At 41.2% G+C, this 15585-nt stretch overlaps 1 protein-coding gene across 1 annotated transcript; it reads left to right on the plus strand.

Annotated features, from left to right (window-relative positions):
* Nucleotides 1-12020: 12020 nt before the first annotated feature.
* Nucleotides 12021-13190, plus strand: fibina (fin bud initiation factor a). The gene has a single exon (XM_053426956.1). The coding sequence runs from the start codon at nt 12084-12086 to the stop codon at nt 12711-12713; it is 630 nt and encodes a 209-aa protein (XP_053282931.1). The 5' UTR covers nt 12021-12083; the 3' UTR covers nt 12714-13190.
* The last annotated feature ends 2395 nt before the right edge of the window (nt 13191-15585 follow it).

Here is a 15585-nt window from a genome sequence, read left to right on the forward strand (position 1 = left end):
TGTATACACTCGCATGCAGGAGCTACAAATCTGCTCTTCCGTTCTGCGCCCGCAGCCTGTTTTTCATTTGCTGCTGGAAACGCTGAATCGTGGTTGAAACTTGGATCACTTGGGCATACCTGTGGCTTGAATGTTCAGTTTGCAAAGAACATCCATCCACTGTTCCTCACTCCGAAAGTACAGCAAGAGTCTTAACTGCCAGTGTTCTACTGAGCAGATGTGGTTACAGAGGATTTCTGACCTTTACCAGTGTGAAAATGAGAAATTAGGTTTTTGGTTAAAGCAAAGTCCTGATTTTGGGGATTAGAGCGGCATGTTTTTATCCAATGAGAACTCAGGATATCAGGCAGCATGAGCGACACATCTGTCTATGAGGCTGAATCGTATAATGCCCTGCTTCTTTCATGTTGGGATTGAAGGTTATGGAGGATGTACAGTGAGGTATTAATGTTCTTAGTAGGTGATGAGAACTCCAACTCACCCAGTAAAGGTCCCAGGGATCATGTGATGGGAGTTAAGACTGAGAGTTAACCACATTATGCACAGTAAAAAGTGAAAGTAACGTGTGAAGGTGAGGAAAATCCCTCCCCTGAATGCATTGCACAACACTGAGAAACGTATTCCTCATTTTGCAAGAATTGTACATTATTTGTATTGATTTCCTTCACTGTTCTTTCTACATTTTCTGACATATGTAATGTTTTTTATACATTTAAAACTGTGCTATATATGAGTTCACATGTTTTCACCCTCAGACCGTCAAACGTCCACATTTCTCAGGTGTCCTCTGAATGTTTGCCGATGGTCAACATGTCGTCATCTTTTCTACGACGCAATCCAAGCTGTCCTGCTTTTTTAGATATATATTTTTGCACCGCGTTACATTGCATGACTACACTGCACATTCACCAATAAAAGCATGTTAGATTTTCTTCTCGCACAATCCCAGTGAAGATCATAAGAGCAGGTCGTAAACAACGGCAGTTAGAGATTTATGATGCAGGCTATTGTATTAAATATAATAGTGTTTTTATTCAATCAATCATCATCGTTTCATTCACAAGAGAGAGAGATATATGTTTAACATCTTATTCCAATGATGTTTAGGAAACTAGCGCAGGTTTTCAGAATATCTTCCTTGCTATGTGAACATTGAAAATCTATGCATGTTGTTCTCCTCGAGTGCTACATTTCCTTTTGAATAGACGCAGATGTAAATGTCCTGGTACATTTGTACGGTAGTGTTATGCATGAAATGACACCTGCTTTGAGCAACTTACAGCATCTTAAAAAACATCACCTCCCGATTCCCGGTGTTGGTCCTTGCTGGAGGTCAGGGCGAGACATGTGTATGTTTCTTGATGTGGCCGAGTTTTATACTGGTAGAGTGTTTTATAAATAATAATCGACTCCAGACGGATTTGTTTAATCTGTCCTGGACTGAGTTTCAAGGGGAGGTTGATAAGAGAGAACTCAGACTTGTTTTGTTTGCACACTCAACAGCAAATTAGAAGTGTGTTTACCCTCTGACAGCTGCAGTGTTTAACCTAGTGCGATACGGGCTGATGTCATGAATAATTCCGGGACCTTGTTTCCAACTAATCATCTCTGGATGGATCTCTTTCCCGTTTTCTTTCTCTTTCTCTGAGAGCATCAGTTCACGTTCTCACCGATTCAAATGCTGCACAGCAGTGGCAAGGTGTTTTCTCAGGCCTTCTGCTTCTGGCAATAGCACAACATGGGTATTGTGTAATAAGTAATAACGGCATGACCTTGCACATCTCTGAAAACATGGCGGTCGAGAGAGGATCAAGCGTTCAGCTCGATGCCGCGCCTCCTAATAGGATGATGTACCTGATGTGGAAGCACAGTGACATTTTCAAGATTCAACTGTACAATATGATGGTATCAGTGGTGACATGAAGTGTATTAGTAACATTGTTTACTTCGTTCCTGTTTACATGTAAAAACATACTGAAATGTATAAATAATATGACATAAAATAATTTGGATATCACTCTTTTTCTGTAATAAATCATGGATTGTATCTTTCAAATCACATCTGGCATCATTATTCATGTTTTTTTCCACCCTGCAAAATGGCGGACAGACAAACCGGCAGACACTGAGCCGAGCTGATATCATCCTCATGACTATTCAAGTTTGACTAAATCTGCTTATGGAACAAACCAGAGCTGCAGCTGAGTGCAAAAATTGCCTTCTTGCTTTTTTTTTTTCTCCCTCTCTCTCGCTATTATCACAAACCACAAAACTTCTTGCCAAAGAGTCCTCGTGTAACATATTGTTAAAAAGATTATGTTTCCATGAAAAACCTACCATTTGATTTTTGCAGCATTTTCCCTCAGCGTTAGGACTGTTTGCTGCCACTCCTCTTCTAACTGCTTTTCCATACGAGTCATGTCAGTCAACGCTAGCCTTCATTTATTTTACTGTGAAATCTAAATAGTCCACAGGAAACATGCCAAGCTCTGGTTTGTTTTAAGCTATAATGACAGATGCTTAATACTTTGATTATTTCCTGTGTTCAGTTTTACACTTGGACGGCCACACCAAGATATTTCCTTTCACCTCTTTGACCGACAGACGTTACTTAGGGGCTTAAAAAGCTGTGGTTTCACATTCTCAACACAGTTGGTTCTTAGAGAAAACAGCCGTGCAGGATTTATGCACATCTGTCTCATGGTACTGCCGCTCTATGTCAATGATGGGGTTGGCACTGGGAAACTTTTAAGAGCTTTTTGACAAAAACACAAGCTAAACACAACCACCTCACAACAGATGAAAGAAAGACTAAAATCTTCGAAGCAACTCTAGTAAGTAAGTGTCAAGCACAACAAAATCAAGATTATTAATCAAGTAAAGAAATTAATTAATCAAAATGGAAATGGTAATGGAAATCAAGAAAATGAAATAAAATGATGAAAATGCATTTTCATTCATAGCACCTTTCCAAACCCCCAAGAACACATTACAATATAAATAAACGCATGAATGATCAAAGTAAAATCAAACAATACAATCTGAATAGGAGACGTAAACACAACACAATAAATACAGCATATGTGGCGCAAGAATAGTTTAACTCAAAAGCCTGCAAGGACATAAGAGTCTTCAGTTTAGTCGAGCTTCATTGTAAAAGGTTCCAAAGGTCCGGTGCAGCTAGAACAAGCATGATCAACCTCACAACTTCGCCTCGACCAAGGAACCTCCAGGAGCAACTCATCAAAGGACCTGAGAGATCTGGGGGTTGGAAATACAGGAAGGAAACTTTTTCTTCCTGGTACCAGTTATCAGTCTAGCGCCAGTATTCTGTGCTGGCTGCAGTCGTGACAGGGATGATTGCCTATGTCCACATAGCCTGAAATTTGTGTGGTCAGCAAAATTGTTCTAAAGCAAAGCAGGCGATATATTAGACAGCTTCATTCGACCGCTTTGTGAGGAATTCAAGCGGGAAAAGGTTATTTAGTGGAACTGCTAATAACCCATAGAAATGTAACAAGGATCACAGCCGAACAGCAGAGCAGGTTTACAGCACCTCTCAGAATGACTTATTCTCTGGCCCAGCTGCACCAGCAGGATGTTTTGTGCCCGGCACCACAGTTAATCCCACTGGTCTGTCCACCAATAAAACACAAGCAGCCTTATTCACACTTTGTTCCGAGCAGTTTTCCAACCCTGGCCTCACATATCAGGGATTTAACCCCTCTCCCTCTCAGGCAGACTGTGGCCATTAGTTCTTGCTCTCTCCAATCACCCCCAGGTGACTGATGTAATTCATACAGCACAGATTTACAGGACAGGTTAGGAGGGTAATCAGTTGACCCACTGAGACTGTGGCCATAAATCCAGCTGTACCGGGGTGTAAAGGGACAGGGAACCAAGGACGAGCAGCGGGGGACAAAGTTACATCACTGGCGTCCACAAATCATCAGTGCACACACTGATAGCTGGGTGCAGGGAATGGTGTCCAGTGTGGTGGAGTAAGTTCCCCACTGTTCCGTGATGTGTATCCAATGGAATCCGCTGCATGTAAAATAACTATAAACTATGGTTTCATGAAAACATGTTCCATTGATTTGGACATGCTATAAAAGTCAGTTAAAAGTCAGTCCATCAACAACTAGTTGATTGACTGTCATGACATTTTCTCTTTAGTGGCTTGGTCATCCACTAAGTAGAGGGTCATTGGTTCGAACCCTGGCTCCTCCTGACAGCATTCCAGAGTGTCCTTGGGCAAGATACCGAACCCCAAATTTCCCCTGACAGCTGTGCCAGCAGTGTATGAACGGTTTGTGATAGAAAAAGTGATGCGTACAATATAGTATGAATGTGTGCGTGAATGGATGAATGCTGTAAGTAGATAAGAGCTTTATAAATACAGTGTATTTACCATTTAAAGTTGTTCGGACATTCATTGTCCCCAGAGGTCGAATCCGACTAACTTTGTTTATCTTGTGCCCCTTTCGCCACCATGAGGTTGACATTTAATAACTTCATCGTGAATAATTTGGTCATCTCCTGACTTACTGGTTCCAAATTATTATGTTATTTTAGTTTTTGCTTTCAAGACACTGGATTTAAGTTTTTACTCCAACGACCGAGATGAGTTTAAAGCATCTGAACTGTAGTAGGAAGTGGCAAAGTTTGAAAACGTTTTTTTCCGGTAAAGTTTATTTGTGCAGAACATGAGAAGTGGAAAAACCCCAGGGCCGGATGGGATACCTATTGAGATTTATAAATTGTTTCCAGAAAAATTGCTCCCTCCACTGCTAAAAATGTTCGAAGAGGCATATGAATCAGGAATCCTGCCCCCATCCTTACGGTCTGCACTAATTACCTTGGTACCAAAGCCTGGCAAGTCACCAACAGAAAGGGGATCCTATCGCCCCCTATCTTTAATGTGCTGCGACACAAAGATATTATGCAAGGCCTTGGCTAGGAGACTGGTGATATGTGTTCCATCCCTAATTTCTAATGATCAGAATGGTTTTGTTCTTGGACGCCAGGCATTTCATAATATACGTAGAGTATTGAATATATTACATGAAAGGCGTGATGCCAAAGATAATGCAATCCTATCGTTGGATGCTGAGAAGGCCTTCGACAGGATTGAATGGAAATATTTGATGGAGGTCTTGGCAAGGTTTGGGATGGGAGAAAAGTACCTTAAATGGGTGAAACTTTTATATACAGAACCAACAGCAGAAATAATAACAAACAACCTCATATCACAGACCTTTAGTCTTCACCGAGGCACGCGACAAGGCTGTCCTTTGTCGCCCCTTCTGTTTTTGTTTGCTATTGAACCCCTGGCCTTGGCCATCCGGCAGCATCCAAAAATCTCCGGTTTTAAAATAGGAGAACTGGAGCATATTATTTTGCTCTTTGCGGATGATGTTGTTATCTATTTGTCCAACTTGAATACATCTATTCCAACACTCGCTGACCTAATCAAATCGTTTGGAGAATTCTCTGGCTACAAAGTTAATAGTTCAAAGTCAGCCATACTATTTCTGAATGAACATGAAAGACAAAACCCCAAAGTAGTTACCCCCTTTTCAGTTACCCAGGAGGGATTTACATATTTAGGAATCAAAATAGTCCCGGAAATTGAGAATATAGTCGCTCTCAACTATGATCCCATAGTACAATTCACAAGCGAATCTTTGAGTAGGTGGATGTCAATGCCGATCTCTATGTTAGGCCGTATTAATATAATTAAAATGTCAATCCTCCCTAAATTCCTTTATTTATTTCAATCGATCCCTCTCCCACTTTCACAAACTTTTTTCTGTAATCTTAGGAAATTGTTCTCAAATTTTGTATGGAATAACAGGCGTCCAAGACTGCGGCTCTCCTTACTGTATCTTCCCTACGACAGAGGGGGGCTTCACTACAATGGTACTATTGGGCAGCACAGCTGCGCACAGCTATGTTTTACTTCTCCTCTGACCCCCCAGCATGGATAGCTATCGAACGCACTGCAACATACGGTTTACCTCTTCAATCATATATGTATTCTGCTCCTATTAAGATACTCAAGAAACAGACGAAAAATCCATTTGTTAAGAATACCCTCTCTGTATGGCATGAAGCGCATGCTTATGTTGGGGATGCACCCAAACTCTCCCAATTCTCCCCGATATGGGGCAATGACAGCTTTGTTCCTGGTAGAGCTGATGGTGGATTCAAACAATGGGCAGAAAAGGGTTTGGGCAAAATAGCGGATTTATATGTAGAAGGGAAACTAATGACTTTTGATCAGCTGGTTCATAGATATGGGATCCCTAGAAAACACTATTTTAAATATTTACAGTTAAGAAGCTTTATAACATCACAGACCCACAGCTTACTGGAGCCGCCCCTCTCAGATACAGAGAGTATTATTGTAAAGAGTGGAAATAATCGAAGACAAATGGCATTATTGTATACTATGCTGAGATCCAAATCTATAGACACCTCACACTCCAGACTTAATGCCTGGAGGGACGATCTACGAGTAGATATCACTGAGGTTGAGTGGGAAAATACTTGCTTAAAAGCACAAACGCAGACGATTAACACTGCATTGAAACTGTTACAGTATAAATGGTTGTTCAGGACATATGTCACACCTGTGAAACTCAATAAGTTTAACCCTGACATTCCTGATAATTGTCCTAAATGCAATGTTTATGTTGGCACACTGTTGCACTGTATGTGGGAATGCCCAAAAATTCAGTCGTTTTGGAAGAATACAGTTAACCTGGTCACACGTATAGCTGCCATAGAGGTCCCTCTTGAGGCAAAGTTCTGTATATTAGCTATCTATCCTAATCACTTTGTACCAAGCCGAAAGACAGCACCTTTGATTAACCTGTGTATGCTTCAAGCCAGGAGAGTGATCGCTTTGAGATGGAAGAGTGTGGACAGTCCTACAACTGCAATGTGGCTAGGGGAAATGGCTTCTTGCCTTGCCTTGGAGAAATTAACATATGTGGTCAGAGGGAAAAACAGTAAATTCAAGGAGATATGGGACACCTTCATGCAATTTTTGGAAAGCGACCAAGTGGAAATTAATGAGTGAAACAGAATAAAATAGCAGCACCTAATGGGATGAATATTAATAGTATCTAACTAATATTATGAATAAGAGAACGTTATTTTATCTAGGCTTTTGATTTGATTGATTGGAATTTTATTTTATTTATTTGTATTTGTATATTTCTGTCTTTATTTACTTCCATTTATTATTATATTTTTATTATTATTTTATTTAATCTCATTTAAGTTTTTTTAATTTCTGCCTTTTTTTCCTTACCCTGAGTGTTTGATTGTGGGTTGGGGGTGTTCATAAACGTTTGTATGTTTATAAATGTTTGAATGTATGTTTCTTATATGTAAAACTCAATAAATATATTGTTAAAAAAAAAAAAAAAAAAAAAAAGTTTATTTGTAGAGCAGCTGGTGAAGATCGCAGCACAGCAGGCCTGCTGGGAAATTGCTATCGAGGTGACAGAGGGGTGAGATTCAGATATTACTCATGAGTAACAGCCATGACAGATGAGTTGACAGCAACAGCCTAAAATTACTTAGTGGCGCTGGACGGATGAAAGAAGTGACGGCCGTTCACAGAGTCAACGAAAACACCTGCAGCACCAGGAAGTTACCGAGCCAGAGTCAATCTGATTAAGTCGAAACTAAGTGGACATAATCTGCTCTGAAATCTTCTCTCATCATCTTCTTTATTGCTTTTATTATCTCAGGGTCTGAGAATGACAGCTCCGTGTTATGGGCTGAATGGCAACAAACAGTTCATGTACATATACTGGTTAGGCGGGGCGGGTGTCAGTAGAGGTGGTGTCAAAGATGAGGTCAGAGGTCATTTGACAGCTACATTGCTGCAGTTATCCACCACTCTCAGGGGGCAGGGTGTAGAAAACAATCTCATTTTCACTTTGAGACATCTGTAACCTTCCGTTTACTGTGGATCCAGATGCTCCAACTTTCCAGGAGGTTATCGACGTCATTGCTTTTAAACAACGATGAGTGTGTGGGTTTGTGAAAGTGTCATCATCCAGCTGTTGTGTGTGTGCGGAGGAAAAGAGCGGAACAATCTCTGTAATGATGATTATAACACTATAGTGCTGTACTTAAAGATAAAACAATGATATGTCTTGTGGCAGCATTGCTTGATGGTCTATTGAGGCTTCAGACAGTGGAATAATTACTTCTTCTTCTTCGCTGGATTTCTTAACAAAAGCCATTTTTACTTTGAGAACAGAACCAGGTACTTACAGTTTATCTGTGATAAATCCACTTCTGGAGGGAAATCTTACCTGCGGCTGCACATGAAATGAGTTTATAAAGTGACGTGTCTATATTTGGGATGTTTTCTGCAAGAAAATGTAAAATACACTTCTATATATGGAATATGTTACACAAGGATTCGTTGGCAAGAAGATTTGTGGTTTGTTAAATAGTGAGAGAGAAGAAAAAGAAAAAAAAACAATTTCCGCAGTCTGCTCGGCTCAGGTTTTTTCCATCCGCTGTTTTAGTCAAACTTGAATAATCATGTGCTCGCCAACATAAGGATTAATGGTGAATTTTATATTTTTGCTGTCAGTCCAGATTGCATACATACATAGTGTAAATAGTGTAATTACAATGGCGTCCTCGCAAAAACCCTGCAGAGCTGCAAGTTAAGTCACCGTAACAGTGCAGCTAATGGGTATGATGTTCTAACATTTTGTATTATTCAAACATTTATTTATAAAAAGGTGTTCTTCAAAATAACGTGTGGTCCAGGTAACATCTGCTGCTTTGTGCACTGAAGGTATGTTTTCATTCAATTCAGATTTGACATGTACTTAATGCATTTCAATTATTTTCAGGGTTTTTATTATGTATGCATCTTTTTTAATGTGTATGAGAGACCTTAAAGATTTAAATTAATTTGATTATGGAGTTTTATAGCTTTTGCAAAGAGTCGCACCCATGGTGGGATAACTGTGGAGACATTCTCAATTCTTGAGAAAATAAAAACAATCTTTTTATGAATTCTAGTAACCCAGACTTGTTGTCTTTTCCCTCCCTGAAATGTTTCTATTGCACTTCAAGCTTTTTCTTTTGACTGCTCTCACATACGTTGTTCCAAGTCTAAGGACAACCAGGGCTCACCCAGTAAATCATTTTATTCACCACCGTGAACACCGATTAGAAATTCAGCCGTCTTTCATCAACCATCTGTGCGGAAAACTTTCCCTTATCAATTATAGAAATTATTAATATAATTGAATTACAGGATGGTTCAGAGGTTTCTCCTCTTTGGATCCTGTTTTACTTGATTAATTTGTTACATGTAATTGTCTAAATCTTTCAAGAGCTTGTTGTAATGCAGGGCCACAGTAATGAACATAACTCCACTGCTGGTAACTTAGAGAATGTAAATGATCAAATCTGAATCATTCCTTTGGTTGTGATGAGCATAAGGTCATTATGATTCACTGTGAGTCGGTCTGTGCAGCCGCCCACGCAGCCTGCAGGCCCTCGACCCTCCTGCTTCCTCAGATCTGCACTGAGAGGAAACACATCAGCATCATCTAAAAGGCATGTGTCCAAACTACTGCCAAACACGCGTCCACACACACACACACACACACACACACACACACACACACACAATATCATACAGTAAAAGCTCAACAAGAACAGTTTGTTGTTACATGTGTTACTTCATCTGCTTTCAGGCAGCGTTGCCCTGCAGTCTCCAGCTGGTCAGTTTACTCCATCAGTGTTTATGCTTAGAGATGTTATATTTATTCAGGTGTGTGACTTACAGAGGAAAAGAGACAGCCTGCACGCTGGGCAGCCTCGAGTTGTCTTTGCTCGTGTCGTGCTGCTCGTCCAGAAGTATGTTCAGCACCACTGAGGTGTTCTAAACAATCAACTCTTTTGACGAGACATAAACACAAAACACCTGTACTAGCTTGGTTTCCCACACTTGTTCTGAAGTCCTCAGTTTCATACTGAATATTACAACTGCACAGTTACAGACGCTGTGACGTATTTAAAAATTGCCAAACCCTTGGTAACCCTTGTAAAATCCCTCATGAGCCACAGTGTGGAGTCGTGACTCAGACTTTGAAAATCAATGCAAGAGAAAGTACAAAGCTCAGTGAGCGGAGAGAGTAACTTCCATTTCAAGGTCCGGAGTGAAACAAAGTATGAATGTGAGTATTAAAAAAGTCTCAAAACTTCAATAATCTGTCTTTATTTCCAAGATGTGTGTAATGTGAAGGGGACTGTTAGTGACCTAGAGAGTTTGCACCGGACTCTGATCCTCTCAGCTTTGGTTAGCTGGTTGGTCGACCATTGACTGAGTAAATGAGTTAGTTGGTTGGTTGGTTGGTTGGTTGGTTGGTTGGTTGGTTAATCATGAACTGAAACCTTGACTGACAGTAAAGAGCCGGGTAGCGGCTTCTGCAAAAGTGGAGTACCACCACCACCACCAGTAGCGTCTCTACTATGGCGGCAGGAACGAGGGCATTTGTGTATCGACAGATAGATAGATAGATAGATAGATAGATTGATAGATAGATAGATAGATAGATAGATAGATTGATAGATAGATTGATAGATAGATAGATAGATAGATAGATAGATAGATAGCATCTTCAGATCCAGCGTGGACCACGAATGGATGGATCACACAGAAACCATCAGTTTTTAGTCCGGTGTTTACAGCTCGCCATATGGTTCTGGTTTAAGTGAGCATTGACCTGCTGAGACACGTATCTGCCAACCACCTAGTGGTGATGCAATTACCCAAGACAGGATGTGCAGTAGAGGGGATCGTAGCCCAGGGGACTTTCTCCCTCATTGCAGTAATGTAATCTTCCTACTGAAGTCGTCAGAGTGAGCTCTAACTACTGCTCCCTGACTCTCACAGTCTGGGAATGCAAAAGAAAAAGATCCATTACCATACTCATTTAACATTCATCACATCTGTTCTGTGCATTTACATATCCTCCCTGTATACTCCTGGACCACTTCTTCTTCAGGCTAATCACAAACAGATTTGTTGGCATGAATTACCATCTATTGATTCAATTGTTTATTTTAGCATCTCTTTTCTTTAATGATTTGTCAATGGTTGTTTTGCTTATTGTGAATCCGATGAACTTTTTTCAAAAAGTACTGTTTAAATGAAGTAGATTATTGATATTATGTATATTTTCTTTTGACAGTGTAAATGATGGTGCTGTAGGGCCCTTGTTAAATGATCTGGTTCAGTCCCACATGTGAACTTGTAAGATTTGACTGTTGTGTGATGGGACTGTATTCAGGCAGGGATCAAATACTTATTATAGGTCTTGTTTGTTTAATATAAATTCCAATGTATACCATTAAAACCCAGCAGTGTGTTCAAATACTATATTATTTCAACTCATTTGAGACCTTGTAAGACTTGTATATTGACTGCCAGGAATTTGTCTTGCTGAATATCTTGTTATATATGACTGACACAGACTAAATCCAGCTCTTATAAATAAATCTGAAAAAGCTTTTAGTGGTAAAAACTCACCAAATAAGAAAATAAATTGAGGTTAGTAGACTGCTGATAAATAGGTTAGTTAACTACTGGTTAGTAAACTACTGATAAATCAAACTAAATAATTTGATACAAAACAGATTTGTCTTGAATCAGGACTGGATGAGAAAAACTGAATAATAATCTTGCACATACGAGTCAAAATGTCCATTTGTGGTGTGAATCCTCCTTCAACAGTATAGATTTAGTAAATACTTATTCCTGCTCATTGTTTAATCTCAGATCTCAGATACAAAGGATATCGGGAAATTAAAGTGTGAATCAACTTTGAACTGCAGGAGAACACAGTCTGCACTGACACTGTGTGGCTGTATAATACCTTGGGGCCACCAGGGGCCCTCTCTACTCAAACAGGCGGTCTGTGCCTTTTAGGTGACGGGGAGTTGTGTAACATGAGTCGGGATGAAAACTGTGCGCTGGCTCCGGCTACCAGTGCAGATGCTGGTCGCCAAAGGGAGAGAGGAGGTGCATGATGGTTCCCGTCCCACTGCTGCTCCTCATAGTCGCATCTGTGCCATGTTGCTCCGCAGTCTACGACGGGCCCCTCCAGCCGGAGATCTCCAACGGCACCTTCCATCACTTCTTCGTGCCGGACGGAGACTACGAAGAGAACGTGGACCCGGAGGAGTGCCAGATGCTCTTTAAGTTCTCCGACGTGTATCCGTGCGCGGCCAACGAGGAGCGGGACTCGGTGGTGCGGGACGACTTCCTCATCGCCAAGCTGCAGGCGGAGGACGCGGCGCGGCTGCTGGAGGGCATCGGACGCGCCGTGGCGCACGACCTGGACGGAGAGGACAGCTACGGCAAGTTCCTGCTGCGGGAAATCTCCCAGATCGGCGAGGCGTTCTCCAGCGTGGACAAGTCCCTGCTGGAGCTGGAGGTGAAGTTCAAGCAGAGTCAGGAGTCGGAGCTGAGAGAGGAGCAGCAGCTGAACGGATACGTGGTGAAGCAAGTGAGCGACGTCAGGGACGCGCTGAGGAAGACCACGGACATCTCTGTGGGACTGAAGGATAAACAAGAGCTGCTGTCTCTCATCATCCGCAGCCACGGCACCAGACTGAGCCGCCTCAAGACTGAGTACCTCAACTTTGGAGCATAGAGGTGTTCTGGCAGGTTAATGTGTGGGATTGTGTGTAGGTGGCTGTAAGTGTTGGTAACTGTCTGTAAGTGTGTGTAAGTGTGTTTGTTAGTGTGTTTGTGTGCGTGTAGGACACTCCAGTTCAACAAACAACTGGAAAGTTAGTTTAGGCTTATGAATATCCTTCCTATAAGTGTTTGAATCGCTCTGACCTCTTGATGACTGCCAGTCCTCTAACAGAAGCATCAACACGTTCCTCTGGCTCAGGGAGGAAGAAAGAAAATGTGAACATAAATTACTTCTACAAGGAAACCTCTGTGCCTCTTAGGAAACTTTGTATTCAGCAGAAAGTATGAAAATAAAAGTCTTCCCAGCTCCTGTTGGGGTTTTTCTTCTCTGGCGTGTGGAGCCCCCTTTCTGTGTCTGTGGTTTAAATAAAATAGGTTGTGTACAATTTTAGGTGATTTCCATTTAAATAAATACTTCATTTTCATCACATATGGTAACTCTCCCTTTTTCTTTCAAGCTAATTTTTTTATTTTTCAGATCATATCCCCGCTAAAAAAATGCTTTTGTTTGTCGTGTCAAATTCACACGTTTTCTGTGGCATGTTTGTCATGCAGACATACAGTTGTCATGTGGTTTTATACTGTAAAAAACACCACCATGCTTTGAAGCTCTGGGTTTAAATAAACATTTAAAAAATAACTTTGAAATCTGAATTTTGGATTATCTGCAGTAGAAAGTGCCCCCCCACTCCCCTGCCATGTCTCTGTGTCACCATGTTTATTGTCAGCACGTACAAGTGGCAGACACGATCGTTCCTTCAAGTGGCCGTGCGTAATTGGCGTCTAAAGTCTGTCACTGCCTCCCACTTTCATCTGGAAGTCATCTGTACTCCAGTATGAAATATGTTTGTCTGAAGGCAGCCACTGTTGTTGCTGTGTATTCCTTTGTCTGTCACCACCTATCGGGCTCGTGGTTGAAGTGAGATGTTTTTGTGTCAAGTCATTTTTCTAGAATAGACTCTCTATCAAAGTTCCCTGGTTTTGTGTTGACACATAACATCTTATTTCCGTCGCACTGTTTACGGAAGGAAAGCCGTTTTGAATTCCTGCACGACATTAACTGTGTCCTTGAAGCGAAGAAACAATCTACTGTCATGCTGTTTCCATTTTCCTGAACTTTTATTTGGGTTTTATCTCTGTTTTCAAATGCTCTCCTTTTAACCCGTGTCGGCGTCTACCGCAAAGTAGCTGCCGTAAGTGTGCCAACTTTTTACAGTGATAATGTCCCTGCAGATGTGAGGTAGCCAGATGGGCAGCCATGGGCGCAACTGGGTGTGATTTCCTCTGTCTGGTTTTCCTCCCAGTCCAGCTTCCCCCAGGGGACCCCCTTTTAAAAACAGCTCTCTGCAGCTCGGCACAGCGCCGAGCTCCATGTGCAGGGAAACCCTATATGTCTATATGGCTCTTTATTTCCAGGGGCACTGCTTGGGGCTCAGAAGAGTAGATTACAAGATACTGGTTAAAATTTCCACTGTGTAAGTGAAGGCTGAGCAGGTCATGGAAGCTCTCATAAACAACCTATCATACTCAGTTTGTCTTTTTGGCCCACAGTTATTAATTCCACCTTTTTTCTTCTTTTCCTACAAAAACACATTTTCTATAGATTCTCAACTCCCTGATTCTTAGAAGTAAAAGCCCCGGAGTGTTCCCTTTCCATTAGAAGAAAGTTTTCTCCTCCTGACATTTCTCGAGGACAAACAAAGAAAGGCCAGGAATGCAGAGCAGAGTTGACCTGAGAACACAGTGATCCATCTCGGAGCTGAGCACAAAGCCCCTAAACCACATGCTTCTGCGCTGCTGTTATGACCATGAAGAAGAATACAGCTAGCGAGAGACCCTCAATAATTATCACTGCAATGAATGTGATACTTCATCTACCACCATTACTAACATTAATGCCATCATCTGACACTTTCTGACAGAGGCTAGTCGTTATTTGTACTTTAAAGGGGACATACAGTATTTAGCCCATTTTACCGCAAGTTGAAATGGTTCCTTGGGGTCTTAATGAAATGTCTGTAACATTTTTGGTCAAAATACCACAAGGATAATTTAAAACAGCACCCTTTTTACCCTGTCTAAAACAGCCCTCCTCAGATTGACCTGTTTTGAGGTCCCCGCCTGTGCTTTTTACTGCTCGTCTGAAGATCAAGGCTGAACTGTCAGTCTAGACTGAGTGTTCCTGATAAAACAAAATGTAGCAGCTCAACAGACAGTCGACTGTCTATGAGAAAGGATTACATCCACTTCCTTTCACATTAAGGCGCTGAGTAGTGAAACTGGTAATATTCCTTCTTATAAACAGAAGCTAGGAGGAGGCCTTGGACCTCTTTGTCTCCAAACTCGAGAGTGTTTGTTGGTTTCTGCCATGTGTCTTTTGAATAGTCTTTAATCTAAGGAGCATTCCTAACCCAACCCAACTATTAATCAGGGTTACTGAGTGTTAAACAACTGATGTGAAGGTACTAATATTTCTCTCTCTCTCTTTGGATAAATAGAATGGATGACTGATTTCAACCCTTTATTTCTGAGTGTGTTGAGGCTCTATTTAGAACCATAAATCCATAACATTTACAGTTTAATATATTTCAGTTCAGTAAAAGTATTCATATCCAAGTGTGGAAATACAAGTAAATACAAGTATTGCATTCCCTGCATGATAGTGACTTGTCCAGGTTAAACCCCGCCTCTCTCGCAATGCTGGCTGTGATTGGCCCCAGCCAACATTTCTCTCCTGCAGTGACTTTGCAGAATCAATTTTTTGTGCTAAATAAATGTTATAAAATGTTATAGTGTCAGGATATAACTTAGCTGGAATACATGGA

The sequence above is a fragment of the Pleuronectes platessa genome, chromosome 7 (assembly GCF_947347685.1).
Source record: "Pleuronectes platessa chromosome 7, fPlePla1.1, whole genome shotgun sequence".
Lineage (NCBI taxonomy): Eukaryota > Metazoa > Chordata > Actinopteri > Pleuronectiformes > Pleuronectidae > Pleuronectes > Pleuronectes platessa.

What these genes read in the sequence shown, in the direction of transcription:
- fibina (XM_053426956.1), top strand. Translation starts at nt 12,084, where the DNA reads ATGATGGTTCCCGTCCCACTGCTGCTCCTCATAGTCGCATCTGTGCCA.